Genomic DNA, 25664 nt, shown 5'->3' with positions numbered 1-25664 from the left:
AGATTGAAAGGAAAATTTTATAAGACGGTGGTGAGACCTGCAATGCTCTATGGCGCTGAATGTTGGCCTTTAAAAGAGAAGCATAATAATAAGTTAAGTGTTGCCGAGATGAGAATGATTAGGTGGATGAGTGGCTTTACACTTAGAGACAAAATGCGGAATGAATATATTCGTGATAGGGTTGGTGTAGCTCCTGTGACAGACAAAATTAGAGAAAGTCGCCTTAGATGGTTTGGTCTTATTAAACGTCGACCATTAGATGATCCGATTAGGAGAGTAGATGTTTTAAATTCGACGTGTTAAGAACGACAGAGGTAGACCTAGGAAGACTTGGGCTTATTGTATTAAAAATTATCTTAATTTACTAGAACTAAATGAAAATATGACATTAAATAGGACGCAATGGAGGAAAAGGATTCATGTAGCCGACCCCAAGTAGTGGGATTAAGGCTTTGTTGTTGTTGTTGTTGTTGTATGGATTTATTTTCTTTTGTTTTGTGTTAATATTTTAGTTATTTTTTCCTTTGCGGATTGAGGAAGTTTTACAACAAGAGTAAATTTTAGGAAGATGTAGTGTAAAGGGAACTTATTGTTATTCAATACTATTTTTGCCTTTAATACCTTGTTCTTTATTTAAGCGATGAGTATCAGGCATGACTGTGGAGTGCCAATGCTTTTAATGGTCTCATATTTGAATTTCTTGTTCAATTGTAATTTGATTGGGCTGATTTGATATATATATTTTTAGCGCTTGGTTTCTCGCTTGATGCTATTCTAGTGGCTTTGCTAGTTGGTGTCGGCATGATGTGTGCTATGTGGGAGTTTAATCATGTTAGTTTTGAGTTTTATGATGCTCTTGTATAAGAATTATGAATGGTTTTGTTTTGTTCTTAGCAATAATTGTAAATATATGAACTCTGGTACTGATTTCAAAGTTGTGTAGTCAGCGTATGTAGGAACTTCTTGTTTGCGATGACCTTTAATTCTTTTTAGATTATTTATAAATTAATTTTTTTAGCTATGTTGTTTGGTTAACATAACGTAGTCTAAGATGAAGATCTTAAAGGCACCTTGCTCCACATTTGGCTATGTTCACATATGAAGCGTATTAGGAACATGCAAAGTTGAATGGGATTTATAAATTTTAAGCACAATTGCATTGATAAAATTTGTGCTTTAGTTAATTGAAGTATATCTAGCAATTGATATAGATTTTAATCATTAATGCTGCACTACACAAATGATAGCCCAAAGGAAATTTTGATCAGTTGATATGCTTGGCAGAATAAGGAATGGGTGCAGTGCTCAGTTTGATGTGGGCATTAAGTTTTCTTTTGTTCGTTTTCTTTCAAAATATCTCTTAGAGCAACTTTTATTTTTTAGTTATAAGTTAGGCAGGATAGCTTTTCTCTAAAATTTAATATAATGAAAACACTAGAAGTTATATAATTGTTCAGAAACTTCGCCTAAGTGAAAAAATCATAATATTTATGACATGCTAAATCAAATATTAACAATAAAAAGATATACAAGTTAGATACCAATTTAGTTCCAACTACTGTGAGACAGGAAGTTATGCTTACTTGTTGAAGGATTAGTAATTAATGGATATGAAATTTTGCATTCTAAGCAAGTCATTGACCAGATATTTTGGAAGTGTCCAAACATTGCATTAAATGTAACAGAAGAATTGCATATTAAATAACTAAATAATATAAGTGAACAATGAAGTTATTCATAAATTAATTCTTTAAGCAAAATAAGCCATACTAAATTTAAAAAAAAATGATGCTCAAAGGCAAATTAGTGAAAAAATTCACATGCACTTAGATGACCACATATGTTTCCTAATTAATGTAAGAACCCTTGAAATTAATGGCCAAAACATAGGTTTTCTTGGACAGTGAATTAATATTGAATAAATTTTAGGAAAGCTAGAAACTTACAAATAAAATATAATTAGATAAAAGTGAATTACTCTGCTTATAATCAAAAGTTTGAATTCCATTGATTTTGGTTGTTTTATGCTCTTTACTAGGATTTAATCTTCGTAACACAATGGTGATGGGGATCAAAAACAATGCTATAGGAGTGGCTTGAAGGAAAATTTCATTACAACTGAATACGGTGTCGTATGATATGGCATGCTGATGCTATGGATGATAAGATTTGAAGAAAATGATGTTTATATAATGGCTACTTTAGAAAGCAAGATGTGACAATGTCAATGATATTTTTGTGCATTGTGATGATATATTTGTGAATTGTGAAGATGATAGAATCTTAATTTTGTGGGAGATGGTGATAATATAATCGCCGCGCATTTGCATTTGGAAGACAACAACTATAAGAGGCAAATATGGTGCACTGTTCTTTGTAAGAAAACTATTTAACAACTTGATAATGAAGGGCATTATTGAGATGGGTTTAGTCTACTAGTTATCAATGATTTAGGGCATTTGTATTAAGGGTTTATTATCAGGTTTGATATTTTCTTGGTAACTAGAATGCTATAATCTTAAATTAAAGGGGAATTTACATACATAGCACCCAATTCTTCTGCATTTACTTATATCACATCCAAACTTTAATTTTTACATGGTAAGCAACTTTTCCTATGTATGAATGGTAAAAATAGTATAATCCACCTTTTCATACTTAGGTTAGGGCGCTTACCATAAAAATCGAAGTTTGGGTGTGAGTTAAGTAAATGCATAGGAATTGGGTGCTATATATGTAAATTTTTCAAAATTAAATTAAGTTTTAGATTATGGATTTTCCAAGGATCAATATGAGAGATTGCTAGTTAAAAATTGACCTGAACAAGTCGGTTTGCATTCATTCGTATAAATTCTTTGAATGTTTTTGCCCAGCCACGATCTAATGTTGACTATGAATTTCTTGACTAGTAGGAATCCTTTACATAGCTTTCTTGAAATGGTTGACTATCCTGCTAAGCTTATTCATGCTTTATTAATCATAAGATGTGGCCTAGGCTTCTACTCATCATCTTTTATACCAGCTACTTTTAGCTCTATTTTCTTAACTATGTTTTTGTGTATTATATAAAAAAAGAAATAATTCAAATTCAGTACTTAGCCCTTTTCGTGGGAAAAGGGTGAAATAACGTGCTAGCAAAGAATGGTTAGAACAGGGATGAGGTAAATTAAGACAATCAGATTACACTTAGAGTGGAGATTATTAAAATATCTGGATTCAGTTCCTTCAATAGTCCTCAACTGTAAGGGTTTGCCCTATTTATGGGAAAATGATAAAAGATAAGTTTAAAAGATAAAATTAAATATTTAAATTTAGATTTAAACTAAATTTTATTCTAGTTATTTAAATTCAAATATGACATTATCTAAAGATAAATGAAATTTAACTGAGCAAGTAAATAAAATCTTAAATCCTATTAAATACAAAATATTGAATTAAACCTAACCCAAATTTCTTAGGCGGCTAGGATTGAGAAAACACTTCTTCCTAAGAGTATATTTGAATTTCTAGCAATTTTCATGCACATTTAATGAATTGACTGCAATGGCTCGAACTACATATTGGAGAAATATTGACACCCAATTTAATTTTAGAAGTAGATTTTTGCAAATATATTGACATATTAAGTATGAAGTTCTTTTTGAACCCTCAATATTTATTTTCTTACTATCATTGTGATACTTACCTAGTTAGAATGTTCTACCAAATCAGTTCTGCCATATCAATAGTAGTCTATCAAAATTAATGAAACAAATCATCAAAATAATCGAATGAAGTTAAATTAAATATTCCTCTTTTTATGTCAAAAGGCTTTGTGAATTAATGCCATTCATGGGAAAATTTATATAAATGCCGAAAGTGCTGTATCGATTGGTGGGATGAGGCTTGAGTGGTTGTGTTGAACAACTTTAGGTCAAAAAAATGGTTTCAAATTGAAGGGCTCAAGTTTTTCACAAGAAATAGGTTGCTGTTGGAATCAGGTATCAATGCTAATGATAGCATTGAAACGATTTGTTTTCATAATTTAATACTAGGTGGATGTGTGCATTTGCTATAGTACAGGTGTACTGAAGCCGCTGCAGCAATAGTGCTTGTCAATTGGAGTGTGAGGCTTCCTTTTAGTGGAGGGACTAGAATTTCTAATGTGGTTTTGGTTTTGGTGCTAAATGGTTTTTTTTTTAACCACTCCTCGCTTCGTTAAGTTTTTGAAAAAGTAGTCGAGTAAATTGGGATGTTTATGGAGTGCATGTTGGTTTGGGATGAGGATAATTTGATTTGAGTCAATGGGATGGTGTAATCAGGATGCAGAGTTAGAAGGGAGTAAATAGGAAGGAGGAACCATAATGGGGAATGGAGAGAAGATTGCCAGATTCCCCTGGGAGAAAGGAGTTCAAGGAAATATCTTGATTTAATTCATTTTAACCTCCATTAGAAATATTTCAAGATGAGGTTAAGTGATAAGATTGATATTCTAATTAAATCTTATCCTATTATGTCAACTTCAATCCTAAAACAATTTATATACTAAAGATAAATTTATTGATAAAATAAATATGTCTAAAATCTTAATATCTTTAAAAAATCTGAAATTAAACCTTTCATTAGTCTCTAGTGCTCCATTCAATGTTTTTTGAGTTTATCATTTCTTTGATTGGGATCCAATGTCTGTAATAGGCAATTATCATATACTTCTTATGGACTGCAATTACCTTGGCTTCTGCAATTACTAAAATTATGTATATTATTTTATTTGTAGAATTCTTTATTTTCTCATCTTATTATTTATTTCTTAAAATATTTTTTATTGTTGCATAACATTTATTCAGGGAAAAATTATCTGGCACTAACTGGTCATTGGTCACGACAAATGATTTGAAGAAGTACTATTATAACACCGTGAACAAGGTATGTTTTTATTATTTTTCACTTAGATTTCATAGTTTACACTACTCACCTTAAGCTTGGAGATTGGTTTAACCCATTATGATGCTTTTGGATGCTGTACTAATGTAATTTGTTGTTTAATTTTGCTAGCCCTAGTTTAGTGTATTTTATTCTTAATTATTTCACAAAGCAGATAAATTTTAATAAACTATTCTTCTATGTATGCTGAAGATAGCTTCAAGTGTTAAACTTACCGTGTGAAGTTTATTAAAGGGCGTTTCTTTTGGTATGACTATTTTCTAACTTGTAATTGAGGTCATTGCTTCAGTTAATAGGTGGCTTTTTCTTATTGTGGCAATTGCATTTTGATTGTCAACAAGATTCTAGCCCAACATTCTTGTGGCCTTGATTTTTAAATTCCAGGAAGTCTCATGAATTTTGTGTGGTTGCGCATATACACAAATTTTATAAACTAGAATAAAAGAATCAGTGATTTGCAAGGGCTCTTTTTGCAGCAACTCTCAAAGTGAAACAATGATTTTTCTAACTAGACCACTCATTGAGTAAAGACTTAAACTACATAATATATATAAACATTATTTATATACAAGTGTCAATTAATCGAACTTTACTCGTCTCTAATTAATAATTTTTTGCAAGTATGGTGATATATTCATTAACGATAATTTTTAGCCATTTAAAGTAAAATTAAGAAGGGTTAAATATATGAATAATGAAGTGCTGAAATAGTAATTAAAAATCTTTAATAGTCATGGGATTGGGAGACTGGATAGAGATCGAGAGGCGAAGGCAATATTAGTAGGAGAATGTGAAGGCGGGACATTGTGAAGCATACAAATAACACTTTGAGAAACACTTTTGAGAAGAAGCTTGTGAATGAGACTATTGGCATCAACAACAGGAATTAATGAGAAAATGTATGAGTAAACGTGCTAGTGAGAGTGTGTGTTGAGGGGAGCCATCAAGAAGTCACGCTTTGATGAGAGAATGGAGAACCTACAAACAATGAATTAATGACTATGTTTATTAATGAGAAGTGGATTTGTGTGGCCTATTTATGGTTGCAAATGCTGAATCGAACCATGAAATATTAACTTAGGTTTTGTTCTGAACTATAGTGGAGTTCTCAATGTTATGACACCATGTGGCAAAGCAGCATGACACCAGCTTTGTTGCAAGGTTGTGTTTTGCAGGCAAGCGATGCATAGGGCTAATGAGTTGCTTTGCAGGCAAGTAACATGTACAACTGTCACATCGCTTGTCTTCTAAAATGCGCTTTTAAAAAATGTTAGAGAATATGCATGAAGGCTGAGGTAGAACTAGGAAGAATTGGGCTTATTGTATAAAAAATGATCTTAATTTATTAGAACTAAATGAAAATATGAACTTAATAGGACGCAATGGAGAAAAAGGATTACCCCACGTAGTGGGATTAAGGCTTTGAAATGCACACCAACTTGCTCCACGTAGAGATCACACTCGTAATTTGTTGTTGTTGTTGTAACATTTTCTTCTGTTCAATTGGAACTTGAAATGCACACCAACTTACCCTTTAATCAACCTATTTAATTTTCTTTTAACTTTGATTTGGTCCATAAGATTATTTTTCTGATGCGCTTGAATGTACCCTTTGACCATCTGCTGGTAGATAGTATTCTATTCTCTTTATAGCCCGTTTCCATTCTTGAGTAGATGTTTAACTTAATTATTTAACTGATACCAAAGATTAAGTTCACATGCAAAAGCTTAGGACTACCTATAATTGTTTTAAATCTCTTACAGCATGAGTGCCATATCTTACGAGTGTGATCTCTACTATGTTATGCTAAGTGTTAATCTTAGTATAGGGTTAATTAACCATATTTTTTGAAATAAATAGGTTGTAACAAGCTATACTTTCTTTGTAAAGTATGGTAGGATAAATTTTTGTCCGAGAAGCTTTGATACATTTCTTGTACTTTTCCGAGACAGGTCTAAAATAACTTTGTTGCCATTTTTGGAAAGCTGCTTAAAATTAAGCAATGGATGTGATTGTAGTTCTCAAATGTATAGCTGACAAACTGTCTTTAAGCGTTTTACATTCTATCTTGCTTATATGAACATGAGATATTATTTTTAGCTGCTTTTCCATTTTCCATATATATATATATATTTTCTCGTTCCTGCATACCTATCATTGATAACCTCAAAATATAGGTTAGTAGCTGGCAAGTTCCTGCAGAGGTTTTGGAAATGAGAAAAAAACAAGTAGTAAACTCTTCAATAGAAGGAATTGCTAGCATTCCCACAGATAAGGGAACGACATCTGTCAGTCTGAATGCTCCTGCTCTGCAAACTGGGGGGCGAGATTCTATGACCCAGAGAACTCCAAGCGGACAAGCATCTACATCAGCATTGGATTTGATAAAGAAGAAGCTGCAGGATTCTGCTACGCCTAATGTTTCAGCACCTCTTCAAACTTCGGCTCCCTCTGCATCTGATTTAAATGGATCAAGAGTTATAGATGCCTCAGCTAAGGCGCAGCAACTGTTGAATAGTAAAGACAGAGTTAAAGATGCTAATGGAGATGGAAATATGTCAGATTCCTCATCTGATTCAGATGATGAAGAAAGTGGACCAACGAAGGAGGAGTGCATTGATCAGTTCAAGGTATTCGGTTTTGCTTATGTCCTAATTTGCTTGTTTTTTTGTTTTAGCAGTGATCTAGTCCAATTCCTTATATGTTTTTATATATTTTCAAATCTTTTTACATGACATCGAAGAAGTAATCTGTATAATGCATGCTGGGGAGAGAAATGTTACATATTTAATCCCAACATGTCTTTCTTTTTGACAAGCCTCCTTTAAATTGGTTCTTCCTTTGAAATGATAAGTATGACATGTGAACAGACTAGCACTCGGCTCATGGTAAAAGTGAAAAAGGATTTTAACCTACTTTCTGTTTTCTTAACATTCTTTTTCTTGGAAGCCTTTTCCCATATTTCTGCCAAATTGTTCTTTATTTCAGCTGATTTAGCCTTTGTTTATTTTAGAAACATCTGAGTTTTATAGTTACATCTGCGGATCAAATATCTTGGCTAAATGCTCTAGATTTTTACAATGCTCTTGTTTTTTCATTTATTAATTATTTAATCATATTGCTACCAAATTATTTTTTATTTCAACTGGGCCGGCCTTTGTTTATTTCAGGAACATCTTAGTTTGATAGTTATCACATTTTCTGAAATGCTCTTATTTTTCCGTTTATTAATTATTTTTTCATAATCTGCAGTGTCTTTATGACTTGCTCAAATTTTTTTTTTCTAACATCTTAGGAGATGCTCAAAGAACGAGGGGTGGCTCCATTCTCAAAATGGGAGAAAGAACTACCAAAGATAGTCTTCGATCCACGCTTTAAGGTTTGTTGAGTCTAAAGATTATGAATTTTGGGCCTTTCCTACGACAACTTCATGAAACAGGTTTGTTAGACCATATGTTGAGCTCAATCATGCTAAGGTTGATTTTTTTTTTCCTCCATTCTTGAGAATGTTTTTAACCTTCTGCTTTTTTTGGTTGTGGAGGTAGATTCTTCTTGTTAGAGTTCAATGTGCTTATTGCTAGTCATCTTAAACGTGATGATTACTTTATTTTATCAAGTTTTCTCTGGCGCTGAATAAACGTGATCGTTCTTATAGTATTTTTATCGTATTAAATAATTCAGAATTCTTGGGGAGAAGAGTAAAGGTTTTGAATCAGTTTACGAAGTAGGTGGTTGTGTTTCTTAACAAGAAAAAATGATGGCCTGCAGCAACAAGCTTATTATGCATGCAACTTTTCTAGTTACTAGTTAAGAAGCACGGGAACAAATTCTTATGAAGACGGCTTGCAGGAGTAAACTCTACCATATGCTAACACCAATTTTCGTGGGACCTTGAATTGGTTTTTCTTGAACTTTTGGAGTTGTTTTTCAAGGGAGTAGTTTAGAATTCTGGAAACAAATTCCAACGAGGAATATGTGTTGTGTGCAGGAACATGCTCATCATTGAATGACCAATTTTATAGGATTTTAGAGTTGGATTTTCTTTGATCTGCCATATTAGCAAAATTTTCATCGGAGAAGTGGAAATATTTAGAACTTTACCTTACGTCAACCATTCATTTGACGAACTTAAGATAAGGCAACTGGTTTCACGCAAGGAATCAATGCCCTGTTCATTTCATAGATCTTTTATGTGTGTTGGGAAGGAGTTAACTAGATTGACCAAGGATTGACGTTGGATAATAATGTCAGCGACATGACAAGCATCCATCAATTACTTCAATTTTCAAACACAATCTTTGGCGCCACAGATCTTCTTTAAATTGATGCAGGGGGAAAGATCAGTATGAAACCCAATATTGGACATCGCCCATAAATTATTGTTTTTGTTTAATAGTTTTCTTTGTACAAATTCTGTTTGCAAATTGCAAGGGTCAGTTGCATTTTTGGCACTACAATTTGATGCGGTTATGTATGTCGTACTTCTATTTTAACCTAAATAACAGTAGAAACTTTAACTCTTTCACATAGTTTACAAGTATAGCCATTCAATTGAATTAGTTGATGGAAAACAACGGAAATGGATAGCCTACCAGTTTTATTTGCCGGGACTTCTCTGGGTGCAATAATTTCCTATGTACATCTATATGAATGGAACATTTTGCGGTTCATCCTTCCTGTTGATTACTTAAGTGGATTTCTGCTGTATAATGCAGATCTTTTTGCCGTGCAAATGGCCCTCCATGTGTGTGAATTGCCAGTGTAGTTCCACAGGGAGTTGCATAGCCGGAAGCTGCTTCTGCACTGGGCTACTTTGTCTGCAAGCAGCACTACTTCTTATCCTACAAAGGGTTCTACTGTTGAGTTGCGTTGACAGAGCTATAAAAGTTCTTTCAATAAGTTGGATCTTTGTAAACAATCTCCTATGGGAATTTATCTTTGTAGTTCCTCATCAAATTGCATAGCCAGAAGCAGCTTTTGCACTGGGCCACTTTTTCTGCAAGTAACAGAACTTCTTACCCTACAAAGGGTTCTACTGTTGAGTTGCGATGAAAGAGCAATAGTTGATCCTTCAATCAGTTGCATCTTTGTAAACAATTTCTTATGGGGATGCATGTTCAAAAGTGAAGGAATGGAGCCGAACCAAGGATCAAAACTTGGATTTTCTTACAAAACTCTTCCAATACAATTCTAAATAATATATTCAACATACTTTATAAAACAGCATGCAAAAATACAATCTAAACCTAATTTGGGTATATGCAGATCTGTAAGATATTTTGAGAAACAGTGTGACTAGAAAGCACAATTGTAATAGATCAGCTATGATGTCACAAGCCTTATACGCCAAGTTACATATGATACATCGCAGCAAATAAAGACGTTGCATAAGAATTAAACTTCAAATTTAAAATAAGATAATTTAGTATGGTTACATGATTGTTGAATAAGTTCCACAAGTATGATCACATAAACATCCAATCTTGCCAGTTAAGCAAGTTGTTATATTTAAATTAATGAGCAATCAGGCAATGTCTTAAACATATTTTGACACCTAACTGACCTACATTTATATTTAAGTGCACTTCCACTTGGGATCCTACTAATTCTCTCTGTGGTGGACAACCTCTCTCCTTAACATTTGAGTGGGCAACACACCATGTTTTCATCTTGCAACACTATCAAGTCCTTTTTTCCTTGGTTAATAAAAAATTAATGTATGATCGTAAATGCTTAATCTCTCTCTCAATTCTTCTTATTCCTGTGTGCTGTATAGAACTGACACGATTACAAGATACAAATGATCTATTCAATTGATTGTAAATAATTAAAATAAAATATCAAGCCATCAACCTAAATGAGATTGACAGAGAAAGAGAGATTATTGTAATGAAATTCTGGGCAGATTTTAATTCATGAATCCTTATTAAAAATGATCTAAGAATATAGCTAAATTCATTTGCATTTCATTTCTTAATTTGCTCCTTATTTATATGCCCAAGGGACAAAAAGTGCTTCAGTTCTTTGTGCAGAATCTTCCGAAAGGTTAGACTCACCGTTAAAAGAGATGTTATAGGTCGCTCATTTGTTGTTAAAGTCCATTATCATTGGGATTTATTTGGTTCTATACATTTTCCCTTTAGGTTGTTGCATGATCTTGTAACATGCGGCTTCTAATAAGGTAATTTTCAATTTGCACCACAAATAGTAAATTATATTAAAAAATTATGAATTTTAAAATAGTTAACACTTGTCCTGTCAAAAAAATTCTTGTAGTTTGTTGAAAATAAAAATTTCAGCAAATTGATTTTTTTTCCAGTTATTCAAGCTATCATGAAAATTTAATTTCACTTTTAAAAATCATTATTCTTGAAACATGAGAATAATATGACAAATTAAGCATTTTTCAAAAGATTTTTTTTTTCTCCCAAAAAATTGTTTTTTATACTTAATTAAAAAACTATGAATAATATAATACATGCAATTTAAAACCTGGCCAAGAAACTAATGAGTACTAGTTCCAAACTTATGCTACTTGGAACACAAGTTAAATTAACATTGATAAACATGTTTAAGAAGGTAAATATATGAAACATCTAAAAGTCAACTATTGGTCAACTTTAAGTTCATTAATGGTGATCTAAGCCTAACAACAAACCACATATTTTGAAACAATTTCAACTATCAAAAGCATGATCAAATACAACAATGTTTATATAGATATTATAAACATCTAAAATAGTTTAACGATACATAATTATCTTAATTTACTTGATGTGTCAATATTCTTGAGACTTCAAGTTTGCTTATACCCAATCAGTATGATTATATGTAATTTGATCACTTGAACTAACTAATAATTGGCCGAATCTTTGTTTCTTTCTTGAGTTTTGATAAACAACGCCATCTAAAACTTTCATATTGCAAAACATTAAGGTTGCTTAGAGCACTTTTTCAGCATCTTCATGGTTGCTACTCACTTCATAAATTTGTAAAATACTTGGTAATTACTCATAAGACATGAAATAACACTTATGTTAATGGGACTGCACTCCTGTCCTATTTATTGGTGATAGATTAATGTTGGTGTAAGAGGGATAAAATATAGTGAACAAACTAATGAAAGCTCCATCATTAGATGCATATATGAAGTTTGTACTTCCACCATCTATAAGAGTTTACATTTGCTGACATCAATTATTTATACTTCAACAATCATTGTTATTAGAGGACACTTTAGGAGTTTTGTAAAGCGGCACATTTGTCTTATGCAGTATTTCGCCTTGAAACACGAGTTCTAGCAAGTGCTTGTTTCCCGTCACTTTGTTGTCACATCATAATAATGCTTGCTTGCTAGTCTTCTACTGAGAACAAAATTTTGGCTTTGATTTTATGATTTGATTTAATATATTATGCTAAACTAAGACACATGATTTATTCTCATTGATTCTTGTAATTGTTGACTCACTACTCATTACTTATTCATTTTCTCCCTGTTGGAGATAGTTACTGCTTAGTTTTTCTTTGCACACTCTCTCATGTATGTTTTTTTTTGGGCATTTATCATTGGTTATCTCTTTTAGCGTAGTGGCTCTTCTTTACAAGCTTCTTTCAAAAATGCTTTTTGTTTTATCCGTAGCATTATTCTTAATTACTTATTTTCTTTCTTTTGCTTCACGCCACTTGGGTCTCTCACTTTTCTGCCAATCACTCGTTATCTTGAGTATTCTTGATTTTAATTTTTTTCATTACTTTCTTTATCAGTCATTATTTTGTTTTATTTTAAGCTGGAAATTACTTTTCTTGAATGTGTTATTATAATTACTGGGAATTATTATTTAAGATGATTTAAGTTTGTTTAATTAAATATTCATTGTGTGTGCATAATATATGTGTATTTGGAATACAATTCATGAGAGCTCTAATTAATAAAAAGGTGCCATTTTTTTTTTGATTTCTGCAGTTAAATAAGGAACACTTATGATGATGATTGTTGTCAATATTGATTAATGAGATCATCAAATTAATAAAAAAGAAAATCCTTTGCAATTGTTGTCAATATTGATGATTGACATCAACGAAAGAGTTAACAATGAATTCCATAGTTGGTGATACCATAAATGATATTCCCCTTACCAAACAATTAAAATCATGTAAATAAAGAACTTAATCATAATATGTTGGAATAAGAGCATACAATGCTACTATAACAATATTTGTAATGTTGATTATATTAATTATGGAATTTAAGATACATGATCTGTATATATTGTATCAACTGTGAACACAAAAATATGAATTTATAATCGTCATGATGAGCATCAGTTAGATTAGTCCTATTTGATCGTAGGTTGTGCTTGAAGTTATTCATTAAAAAATATATTTGTCAACTCATGCAAAGAATTATGAAGCTTAATTAGACCTTAAATTTTAAGCATATCAGGCAACTCGTGTTAATTACAAGGTTTGGGCAATTATACGAGGTAAGATCAAAAGCTGCATATAATTGAAATACTTAATTTAAATACATAAAGCAAATGATCATTTAGCATGTCTTTAATTAGCTTGATTATAGACATTTACACCATTATAATTACAAGTTAGGTAGAAATGGCACTTGGGGCTAAAGCAAGTTGCGTAAGTCATAAGCTTGATTATACTATATTTATTCATTTGTTCACCAAATTGATCTAAGTTCTTAATCATTAGTCAATAAAATTCTAAGCATGCTGAGAAATGATCCCAAAATAAAATATCAGGAGAAATACATTGACTATGGGCCTCATGAAATTTATCATATTATATTGTAATTCAATAATTTAGAGTGAGATCAATATTTCAAATTAAATTTTGTCATGCTAACGTATCTATTTTTACCAAAATTTGTAGCCTTGAGCACAACACATGTGATCACTAATTATTTTATCATTAAGGAAGTATAACTGAGCATTCGATAAACAAAATATCATAGAACTTGATGCTAATGGAGAAAAAGTCTCTATGAATAAAAGTAGTCTTTTTAATCTAGTAAGTTATCGTGCCTATCACTCCTAAAAACTCTTACATTCAAAATAATTGAATTATTTTAGTTACAAGATGGATTATCATGTATAATTCAAACCTAATTTAGTAATCTTAAGTTGGATTGTTTCTTCGGTTGATTTGATTTAATTGGTTTTATGCTTTAGTAACCCAATTAAACCAAACCATATTTTAGTTGCAAAATTGAACCCATCAATTCATAATTAGAACCAAACTAAACCTTTTTTTTTGTAATAAGCTTAATTTCTTATGATGAATTAAGTAGAAATCTGGATTATTCTAACACGCTTATTTTCTCTTGGCCATACATCCACAATGTAAGCTTCTACCTTACATATTGATGCAAATTTTCAGCTACAGTGCTTGGTAATGTAGCTGCCACTTCTACGTATTCTCTTGCTCTTCTATTAAGTTTTGTTCCTTGTTGCCTTACTGTTAGGGTCTCGTTATTGTTTGCTAATTATCTTTTTAATGTCCGCGGCCTTTCTGGTTTTCTGTGTTGTTATTTTTTGTAAATTGCCTCACTGCAAGTGGTTTGTTTTTGTTTGCAAACTTTCTTAGTGCTATTTTGCTGCTTCATTTTTTCACTGGCATTGCAAACTCCAATGCTGCTATAATACTTTAGGAGGAGAAAATTGCAAATGATTGCCACTTTTACAAAAAACTGACTGAAAATGCATGAAAAAAACTAAACTAAAAGGTGGATCTATAGGTCAATTTTTCTTAAGACGCTTATCCTTAGTGTAAAGCACAAACCAAGGGAAGTAATCAAGGGATGGTCACCATTTTTCATGGAGTCACATATTGTCTTGGTGCCACCTTGCTTGTGTCATTGATTGCACTATTGTTCCTACGTTGCCACAATACTCTGGGAATGGAAATTTGCAATTGATTGCTAGTTTCACAAAAATGTGAAGGAGAACACACGGAAAAAAAAAAAAAAAGAAAACTAAACTAAAGAAGTTGAAAATAGTCAATCAATTTCTAACAATAATTCTTGCCCCATATCTTGGGTTAGACTAATGATGTTGTTGACTACCGATTGGAGTTGATGATGATGTAAATTTCTGCCATAGCGACTTGTAGGCGAGGTCATATTTCTCCCATTTCCATGCTTATTTCAAGTTTGAATGGTGAGGATGAGCAGGAGTTGATGACTACCACTCATGACTAGAATATGCGACCATTTATAGTAGAATCAGTGATAATGCTGAGATGATTCCACCTTATATGGGTTTAGCACTAATGATATGACTGCATTTGCCCCACTAAAGTTAATTCATCGTGGCTTGGCATGATATAATGGCCATCGAAATAGATGTTTAAAGTGTGAAAATCAATTGGATGGGTATATAGAAGGTTAGCGGGAGAAGTAGCATGATTTGAGGCACTCTCAATGACAATCCGTGAATGACCACATATTGAAGTCTTGATGTTTGTTGGTAAGTTTGGAAATAAATATTATTGATGTACTAACACTGATGCACTATAACTAAGGAGATTTGCCGCAAGTAAAATCTACTTGTTTCTTATCGATGACCTCTATTTCGCCATTATGATGTTGAGGATCATAGGGTACAAGGTCTAAAGAAGAAATTAGAAAACTTTAAAGCCACTGAAAGAGGGATCTTCTTCTCCTAAAAGATAGAAAGAAAAATCAGTGATAGCCATTCCTTTTACAAGACCTGGTCTTTGATAATTTCTATGAACATATTGCTAGATACTTGGTCTTCCTAAATAAAAATGTTGGTAGCTACAATATGAATTATTCCCCGAGAAAATGGTAGAAATGTGAGAAAAAAAATAATTATTTTCACATTGTGCTAAGTTCAGTGGATGAGGCAAAATTGTCTATTTCTTTGATGACAATACTGTAGGATATATTGGTTTTCAATAAAAAAAGGGTGACTAGCATCATCAACATAACAATCGAAAGTGCAAAAAATATTAAGGTTTGGCACAATAGTTTATCCAATTACCAAATCCTTTATCGAGTATTTACATGTGGCCAGGGATAGAGGTTGAATGCTCGTGGCATTGAAATTTGCAATCAGTGAGGACTAAATTGATGAGATATTATGCAAGATTGAATTGTTCTGTTACTTTTTGTTGATATGATTTTTTTTGACCTCAAAATCACGTACATATCATTGAATGCTGTTGGGTGCTTTTTAAACGATGTAATGTGTTATTGTAAACATTTTTATGTGCGCAAAGTGTATTTAACAACTTTTTTTTGGATTATGACATATTCATAATAACTTATTGGTGTTGATAGTGGGATAAAGATCATTTGCAATTAACTTTTTGTGGGTCTTATGTGGTTTACTAATCTTGAATTGGATTATGATTTGTTCAGAATAACTTATTGGTGTTGATAGTAAGGAAAACATCATTTGCATTTATTTTTTGACGGTTCTTATGTGGTTTACTAATCATGAATTTTATGTTTTTGCTCTTTAACTTGGATGCGCTATGTATTTAAGTTAAATATAATATTTCATCTTAATAATATATATTTTGAATATAAAATAAATGAATATTTTATACACTGTACTTGGATACAATTATTGAATCCTCTGCTTGAACTGTTTCTTCTCTTTTTGTGCTACTTGTATGGGTACTGGCAGGCAGTTCCAAGTTATTCTGCTAGACGAGCAATCTTTGAACAATATGTTAGGACACGTGCTGAGGAAGAAAGGAAGGAGAAGAAAGCAGCTCAGAAGGCTGCAATTATTGGTTTCAAACAACTATTGGAAGAAGCCTTGGAGGTTGTTGGTAGCTTGCTTGTTTCACCAGTTTTGCAATTATTTTGGTTGAATAGACCATTCAATCAATGCTCATGGGCTTACTATTTCAGGATATGACTCACAGACCAGACTATCAAACATTTAAAAGAAAATGGGGAGATGATCCACGGTTTGAGGCCATAGAACGAAAAGAAAGAGAGTTTCTTTTCAATGAAAAGTATGTTTTGTTTAGAATGGCTTACTAATAAGATTTGATGATGTCTGATGCATGAATAATTGCATGGCATTTTATATACTTTTGGAGTGTTTTGTAGGGTGCTGCTAAGGAAGAAGGCCGCTGAAGAAAAGATTCATGCTGAAAGAGCAGCATCTATGAGCTGCTTCAAGTCAATGCTGAAGGAGAGGCAAGACATATCTTCAATTAGTCGATGGTCAAAGGTAGCTTTTTATCATAGTGTTTGATTGTTTTTAATGTTGTTTTCTCTTGGTTGCCTTTTAACTATTGTGATGTAATCCATGATAGGCCCATCACAAGGCCAATGACCTGGAATTATTTTTTGTTCTGAAGTAGTTATGTATGTATTTATTTATACCGTGTGCTGTAGTTTCCAGACAATGCATGGATTATGGCTCTATGTTCTGTTTCTATTGTATCTTTAGATTGCATATTTGAATGTAACTTGTGTATTAGGTTTAAAACTAAATTTGGAGTTATTCACATCAGTATCACACAACTATGAGTTGTTCACACATCTATGATTCATCATTATATTACATTTTACGAGGAAGAACATTATAAAATTTAAGACTAGTAAACTTTGAGAGTAGCCAACCGAGGCATTTTGGACTTGATTTCTAAAGAGAAGTTGATCTCAAGCCCTAGTATCATCTAAGGGGATCCATGGTTTATTCTTGTAGAAATTTACTTGGTTAGAAAGGTCATGGTATCTTGTTATTTTTTGAAGAGTTAACTTTTGTTTACAAATTATCGAAGCAAAAGAAGAAAAGAGTTTGGGAGTGGTTGAGCAAGGCTCTCTTTAGACTGTCAATTGGTGGGGAGCTACATGGGGACTTTCGCACTTCAACTCCGACATCTTGGGAGGTCAAGTGCTCTTGGGTTTGTGATTTTGTAAAGCTTGATCAGCCAATATTTTTCCACCACTCCTTACCACAATCAAGTCTCAATTTTCCAAGGGTTTCTACCATATTGGAGACCATTATAGCAAGCATTATTCTTAATGTTCCTCCATCCATGGCTCCTTCAATATTAGCATTGGAGCAACCCTTGGGAAAAGGAGGCAATTTAGAGGAAGGAATATTTTCATAAGGAAGTTTTGCCAATTGCATTGGGTAATCTAAATATTTCAATGCTTTTTTTCCTTTTATTGATTTGTCGTTATTGGAAAATGTAATCTTTGGAATGTCTCTATGTGAATCTTGTATTATGTTCGATAGTTATCTCTACCTACAAACCTAACCGATTGTCTCTAACCATCCTGTAAAATGACACTAACTTGATATCTACTCGTTTTTATTTGTGAATTCCGCTACTTCAAATACTATCATATTTAAATAAATATCATTTGCATGATTCGTCCGGTTATTACCAGTTGTGTTTAACCAACCTATAAAATGACATTAATGTTATCTATACTCTTGCTTATTTGTGAGTTCGACTGCTACAAATACTTTCATATTTGATTAATATCATTTGCACGATTCATTCGATTATTATTTTTTTTGGATTGCCAGAAGTCTCAGAAACCGTCCAAAATGCCTAATTTGGCTTCTGTCGTGAGTGCGTTGAAATGAGACATGCTGAAATTCCATTCATCCGAGAAAATGAAAATTCACTTTTTTTTGGATTGCCAGAAGTCTCAGAAACCGTCCAAAATGCCTAATTTGGCTTCTGTCGTGAGTGCGTTGAAATGAGACATGCTGAAATTCCATTCATCCGAGAAAATGAAAATTCACTTTTTTTTGGATTGCCAGAAGTCTCAGAAACCGTCCAAAATGCCTAATTTGGCTTCTGTCGTGAGTGCGTTGAAATGAGACATGCTGAAATTCCATTCATCCGAGAAAATGAAAATTCACTTTTTTTTGGATTGCCAGAAGTCTCAGAAACCGTCCAAAATGCCTAATTTGGCTTCTGTCGTGAGTGCGTTGAAATGAGACATGCTGAAATTCCATTCATCCGAGAAAATGAAAATTCACTTTTTTTTGGATTGCCAGAAGTCTCAGAAACCGTCCAAAATGCCTAATTTGGCTTCTGTCGTGAGTGCGTTGAAATGAGACATGCTGAAATTCCATTCATCCGAGAAAATGAAAATTCACTTTTTTTTGGATTGCCAGAAGTCTCAGAAACCGTCCAAAATGCCTAATTTGGCTTCTGTCGTGAGTGCGTTGAAATGAGACATGCTGAAATTCCATTCATCCGAGAAAATGAAAATTCACTTTTTTTTGGATTGCCAGAAGTCTCAGAAACCGTCCAAAATGCCTAATTTGGCTTCTGTCGTGAGTGCGTTGAAATGAGACATGCTGAAATTCCATTCATCCGAGAAAATGAAAATTCACTTTTTTTTGGATTGCCAGAAGTCTCAGAAACCGTCCAAAATGCCTAATTTGGCTTCTGTCGTGAGTGCGTTGAAATGAGACATGCTGAAATTCCATTCATCCGAGAAAATGAAAATTCACTTTTTTTTGGATTGCCAGAAGTCTCAGAAACCGTCCAAAATGCCTAATTTGGCTTCTGTCGTGAGTGCGTTGAAATGAGACATGCTGAAATTCCATTCATCCGAGAAAATGAAAATTCACTTTTTTTTGGATTGCCAGAAGTCTCAGAAACCGTCCAAAATGCCTAATTTGGCTTCTGTCGTGAGTGCGTTGAAATGAGACATGCTGAAATTCCATTCATCCGAGAAAATGAAAATTCACTTTTTTTTGGATTGCCAGAAGTCTCAGAAACCGTCCAAAATGCCTAATTTGGCTTCTGTCGTGAGTGCGTTGAAATGAGACATGCTGAAATTCCATTCATCCGAGAAAATGAAAATTCACTTTTTTTTGGATTGCCAGAAGTCTCAGAAACCGTCCAAAATGCCTAATTTGGCTTCTGTCGTGAGTGCGTTGAAATGAGACATGCTGAAATTCCATTCATCCGAGAAAATGAAAATTCACTTTTTTTTGGATTGCCAGAAGTCTCAGAAACCCGTCCAGTCGTGAGTGCGTTGAAATGAGACATGCTGAAATTCCATTCATCGGAGAATGAAAATTCACATTTTTTTGGATTGCTAGAAGTCTCAGAAACCCGTCTAAAATGCCTGATTTTGATCAGTTCTAGGATATCATTAAAGCATGTTGAAATCTTTTATGCCTATTTATCATGACTATTATGGTCTTCAATCTTGGACTTTGACGTTAATTTTGTAAAAACATGGTTTTGCTGATCTGGGACATTCACATGAATGCCTTCGGAGGCTGTGATTTCATTGGATATAAATTATCTTTTACCAGAAAGCCATCTTTCCGGTTTCTGTTTCATATTTGTGCTTGACTTCCCTTGATGCATGATTGGCTGCACAATCACTCTCACTCCTTGCATGTGTAATGCTGAATTTGCTGTTTATAGAAATAAATTGTAAGACACAATTCTGATGATTTGCTTCTCAGTCAATCCATATTCTTTTCCATTTATCGTTGTTTTTTTTTTTTCAGTTAATTATGAATGGCATTTTTGCGAGTACTTTTTCCTAAAGAATATGGGCTTCCTGTATGCAAATGTCTATTCGAGTTTAAGGACTCTCTCTATAAACTGTTTTTACAAGCATTGCTTGTTAGTAGTTGCTCAGCTTTAGTTTTTTCTTTCTAATTTGCGCTAACTTCTTACATTTGACATTTTATAGGTGAAGGATAATTTGAGAAATGATCCAAGATACAAGACTGTCAATCATGAAGAGAGGGAAGCTTTATTTAATGAATATATGGCGGAACTTAGAGCAGTGGAACAAGAAGCAGAACGTGCTGCTAAGGCCAAAAAGGAGGAGCAGGTAATAATTTTGTGAAGTTTTAAAGAGATTTGGACTAGCTTTCAAAAAACATATTTACTTGGATTTTTTTGTTTACTTTGTTTGAGCACGTTTTGACGCTTCTAGTATATTGTTTTGTACCTGTGCTCTTCCCCTGTCATCTAGGACAAACTAAAAGAAAGAGAGAGGGAAATGCGGAAGAGAAAAGAGAGAGAAGAGCAAGAAATGGAAAGGATTAGGCTGAAAGTTCGGAGGAAGGAGGCTGTCAGTTCCTATCAAGCCTTGTTGGTAGAAACAATAAAAGATCTGAAGGTAATTCTTGATTTGATAGTTCTATTTTATTTCCATTGGTGCCAATTTGGTTTGCAATCTAAGATTTTGCACGCACTTACTTTTCATTGTTTGCCCTCTTCTGGTGTTTGGAGCATTTAGACATGAATGATATTATCAGTGCTGCCATACTTCTGTGTATATTAGGTGTAATTTCAAGTATCACAAAAAAAATATTTATATATGTATTTTATATTTATAGTAAATTTTGATCCAACATATAGCAGCTTGCGATGCCATAGTACGCATGCATTTGCAAAATGAAAACGTGCCATTTTTTTTGGATTTACTCATCTACTAGTGTATTTCGTGCTTCGTGCATTAGAGAATTTTTTTTTCATATACATATATATTTCCTTCCATAATAAAATAATCTTTTTAACTTTCTATATATTACTGTAGTGACACTTAGACTATGATTTATTGCTTAGGCGTCCTGGACTGAGTCGAAGCCCAAGCTGGAGAAGGATCCTCAGGGTCGGGCTACAAATCCTGATCTTAATCAAGCTGATGCAGAAAAGCTTTTCCGTGATCACGTGAAGGATTTGTACGAGGTAAATTAGTGAGCTTTTTAGTCTGATCCATTTTGATCTTCTGCATATTTATCCTTTTCTGAATTTGCTATTTCTTCTCAAGTTTATTTGGTAGCTAAGTGGCATTGGTCTGCAAATAAAGCCTCACTGTGTGCTGCATGAATTAGAGCCATGAAATTTGTTCTCTATTACAACCCGCATGTCATATTTCATCCTGGTACCTAATAGTTTTATACTCTTCTTGGAGTTGAACAGGTGACGTAACAATATTTGAAAGAGGCTAATTTTCTTCGACCATTACATTAACTGCCCCAAATTGAGAGCAATGCACATCGGTTTTGACTCTTTTTTTTTCGTAGTTCGTGTATGCTGAAAGCGTAATTTTTAAATAAATCCATTTAAAAAAACGACGTAAAAACAATTAATGTCAAAACATGCAGTATTTTTAATTAAAAATAGACGGTCACTTAGAGTAATTAAGTAAGTTATTTTTAAGTTATGAAAAAAACTTTTATTGACAATAAGGAACTCCAGCAAGTGCAAAAATATAAAAATCAGATATATGACATCATCAATGCATTGTTAGGTACATCCGGATTTCATTATATTGATATTTTAATTTTTAATCGGTGTGACATACTTTAAATTCAATTAGTTTGTCGGAGCACCATAACCGACACATATTTTAAATTTTGGCTTTTTTTGAGTAGCATGTAGAAATATTGTTTTTCAATTAGTTTGTCGGAGCACCATAACCGACACATTTTAAATTTTGGCTTTTTTTGAGAGCATGTAGAAATATTGTTAAAACTAGTTGAGGCATGTGCTGTTTTTATAAAATGCAAAACTTTTTCAGGTATATTGGATTGTTTAATATTGGTTTACTTTTTGTGTGAAGCTATTTTGAACTATCATTCCAAGTTACTTCTAAATAAATTTGAAGTCATACCTAGGGATTATTGCATGAATATCTATTCTATTTATAGTCTCCAGAGTATGTGATCCAACTAGCTTGTCTATTTCCCAGCGCTGTGCCCGTGATTATCGAGCCCTATTAGCTGAAATCATCACATCAGATTCAGTTGCGCGGAGTGCAGAAAATGAGAAGAATGTTCTCAACTCGTGGTCAGAAGCTAAACGCGTTTTAAAGCCTGATCCAAGATACTCTAAGATGCCAAGGAAAGACAGGGAATCTTTATGGCTCAGATTTGCGGACAGTATGATGAGAAAGCAGAAGGCTGGAGCTGAACCAAAAGACAAGTTTGATTCCCAAGGAAAGAACAGAAGCTCTACTGATAATAGTTTGCGGGGATCACCGAGGGGTTCTCGTGCTCGGAGATAACGATCTTAAACCTGCCTGCAGATTTTTATATGGAGTTACAGATGTTTCTAACGATATGCAAATTAACTTGTGCTATCAATTTAGATGTTAATTTTTAGTTTGCGTTTGTACATTATTATTATTATTATTATTTGAATTACAAACATTATCAATCCATGGTTTTTTAGAGGGAGAGAGAGAGAGAGAACAAGAGAACAAGAGAACAGCTTATTAATATTTTATAATAATGTATGGCGTTTTGTTTTGTAAATATTATATATTTTAAATATTGTGGGTGGGAAAATGATCAACATATTGATCTGCTCTTCATTTTTATTTATTTTCGTATAGAAAATGCCGAGAGGCTAAGAAATTCATGAAAAAAAAATTATTCAATTTTAGCTTCTAGCAAATTTCTCCGATGAACAAATTTGAATATCTAGAAGATTAGAGAGCATCACAAATATTAATAAAGTCGTGTAATAAATCTTTGAGTACTAACAAGAAAATAAATAAGAGAACACGTAATGATGTGGAGGAAAAGCAGTAAATGTACTTTATTCTGGTCACACTTAAGAATGAAATTTATAGTCCTGAATAAGCTAATCTTAGGAAATATAAAAAAATCAAAGATTAAAGATCTGACATAGGAATACCAACAAAATCATATTAGCCGCTCAATAGCATTGGATTTGGCTACCGTTTGCTGTTGGGACTAGTGAGTGCAAATTATTTGTTAATTTAAGCCTCACAGAGAACAATGCAATTCAACGTCCAATAATAATGTTTAAGAAGTACTCACTAAAATTCAATAAATATTTGTGATTAATTAATGAGAAAAATTTATAACTAAAATCGAATATAAGTTTGGATTTATCGTTTTTTTTTGTTTGTTTGCAGGTTGAGCGTTTTATTTGCGTTTTATTTTTGTTTATTTTTTTATCATAAAATTATAAAAAAATAAATTTTCGAGGATATTTTAATTTTCAATTTTAATGCTAATTAAATTTAATGGATTTCTTGTCATAGAATTTTATTAGAATTTGGATTATTCAAAATTTCAAGAAGATTTTGCTAAAGATTTTTATGTATTTAGCATGAACTTTGAGTTTCATTCGAATATATTTTGCCAGTAGTTTCACTCAAGCCATCTAAATACGACGAAAATTTGAAAGTTATGTATGATCATTAAGTTTAAATTAAATGATCATGTGAGTATGATTGCGATCATAAGAAATATTAATGAAAAAATAGCTGCAATTAATCGATCTGTTTATCCTCCGTTAGCTTTAGATTTATTTCCTCAATCTGTATTTTTATTTAATTACGGCACAAGAAATAATGGACACTCTCATAAAATTAGGAGGTTTATAATATATGAAGCAACCATCCTGAAACTCCTATATGAGGAGAACTCTTTCTCCTAAATAGATGGTAGACTACTAGTCCGAGAACTTGGGCTACATATATATATATAATGCTAAAATTGTAATTCTCACCTATTTATGAGAGGTCATAGAAAGGGCTAGAGTTATGTGAAAGCGATTACACATACACATGTATTTGAGCCTTATATAGCAATTATTACTAGCTCTATTACACACCCTTAACTCGTACTGAGAAAAATCAGGATCCAACAATAATAAAATTTGGACATCAAAATTTAAAAAGCGTAAAATTAAAACTAGTAATTGTTGCCATTATATATGCTGTCATAAAAAAAAATTGATAAATATTGAAATTACAATGTTGTACTTGTTCAAAATATAAAACTGATTTCAGATATGATATTCATTTATATATTTAGTTATATATATATATAAAAAAACCACACGCATATAAAGGATTTGAACGTTTGATTATATATATATATATATATATATATTCAATAAATGAAATTCAAGCATTTCAGCATAAAAAGAACAAATATATCTCTTTCTTTTCCAATTGATAAAAATAAATCATACATGCACAAATGTCCCAAATAATAATAAAAAAAATAAAGAAAAAAAAAATAACTATTACAAAACAATTTACTTTCACAAATGAAAAACTTTTTGTAAAAAAATCATTTGTTGTTCTTCAACTTCATAGCGAACTTAATAAACCGATAGATAGATCACGAAATCAATAGTCAAGATTTAAGTTGCGAATCCGCTACAAATTCATCAACTATTTCTTTTGGTGCAATACGCATTCCCTCGGTTGACTCTTCTCTTAGATAGCGGTACACTACAAAAGAAATTGTCTTTTCCGACGGCCACTTTTCACGGTTTATAATGAGAAAAAATATCACCTTCGATATTTCTTATGGTTTATTATCTGTTCTAGTCTTGTAGGTAAAATGCTTATCTGTAATTCCAAAACCGCTACTATTCAAACAGTGTAAAATTATCGATGCATAACCAACGATTTAATGCAGTCACATTTTTAGAGAAAATTAATATCATTAGTATTCTTCGGTTCATATAACATATGGAGGAATCGTTGATAATAGTGACAACCTATACGTCGGGAAAATGATGCACTCTAGATTTATTGATACAGGCATTCTGTTGATTAAAAGTTGCTAGGGGTTCTGTTATAAAAAAAATCGACAGTTTAGCTGTTGAAAAAGTGTATCGGTTTTGTTTAACACAATTTTTTTGTCATATTTGTGTCAGCAATGCATCAGTTATTAAAACCGACGGGGAAACAATAAAAAAGTGTCGCACTAGTGGGTTTCATGTGGCAAAGCATTTT

General features: G+C 32.5%; 1 protein-coding gene across 3 annotated transcripts in view; it reads left to right on the top strand.

Annotated features, from left to right (window-relative positions):
• Positions 1 to 23149, top strand: part of LOC110038823 (pre-mRNA-processing protein 40C) — a 30943-nt gene extending 7794 nt beyond the window's left edge. For 2 of the 3 annotated variants that reach the window (XM_020743734.1, XM_020743736.1), the window contains 10 exons: positions 4827 to 4905; positions 7102 to 7554; positions 8220 to 8303; positions 16597 to 16740; positions 16827 to 16933; positions 17031 to 17154; positions 20616 to 20759; positions 20904 to 21050; positions 21500 to 21622; positions 22629 to 23149. In XM_020743734.1, coding sequence (XP_020599393.1) covers positions 4827 to 4905; positions 7102 to 7554; positions 8220 to 8303; positions 16597 to 16740; positions 16827 to 16933; positions 17031 to 17154; positions 20616 to 20759; positions 20904 to 21050; positions 21500 to 21622; positions 22629 to 22943 — 1720 coding nt within the window. In that variant the 3' untranslated portion in view covers positions 22944 to 23149. The remainder of the gene's footprint in view (positions 1 to 4826; positions 4906 to 7101; positions 7555 to 8219; positions 8304 to 16596; positions 16741 to 16826; positions 16934 to 17030; positions 17155 to 20615; positions 20760 to 20903; positions 21051 to 21499; positions 21623 to 22628) is intronic. The other variant, XM_020743735.1, reaches the window with a different exon arrangement.
• Positions 23150 to 25664: the final 2515 nt, after the last annotated feature.

The sequence above is a fragment of the Phalaenopsis equestris genome, unplaced genomic scaffold (genome assembly GCF_001263595.1).
Source record: "Phalaenopsis equestris unplaced genomic scaffold, ASM126359v1 Scaffold234044, whole genome shotgun sequence".
NCBI classification, from domain to species: domain Eukaryota; kingdom Viridiplantae; phylum Streptophyta; class Magnoliopsida; order Asparagales; family Orchidaceae; genus Phalaenopsis; species Phalaenopsis equestris.
This window is presented reverse-complemented; position numbering and strand designations above follow the sequence as displayed.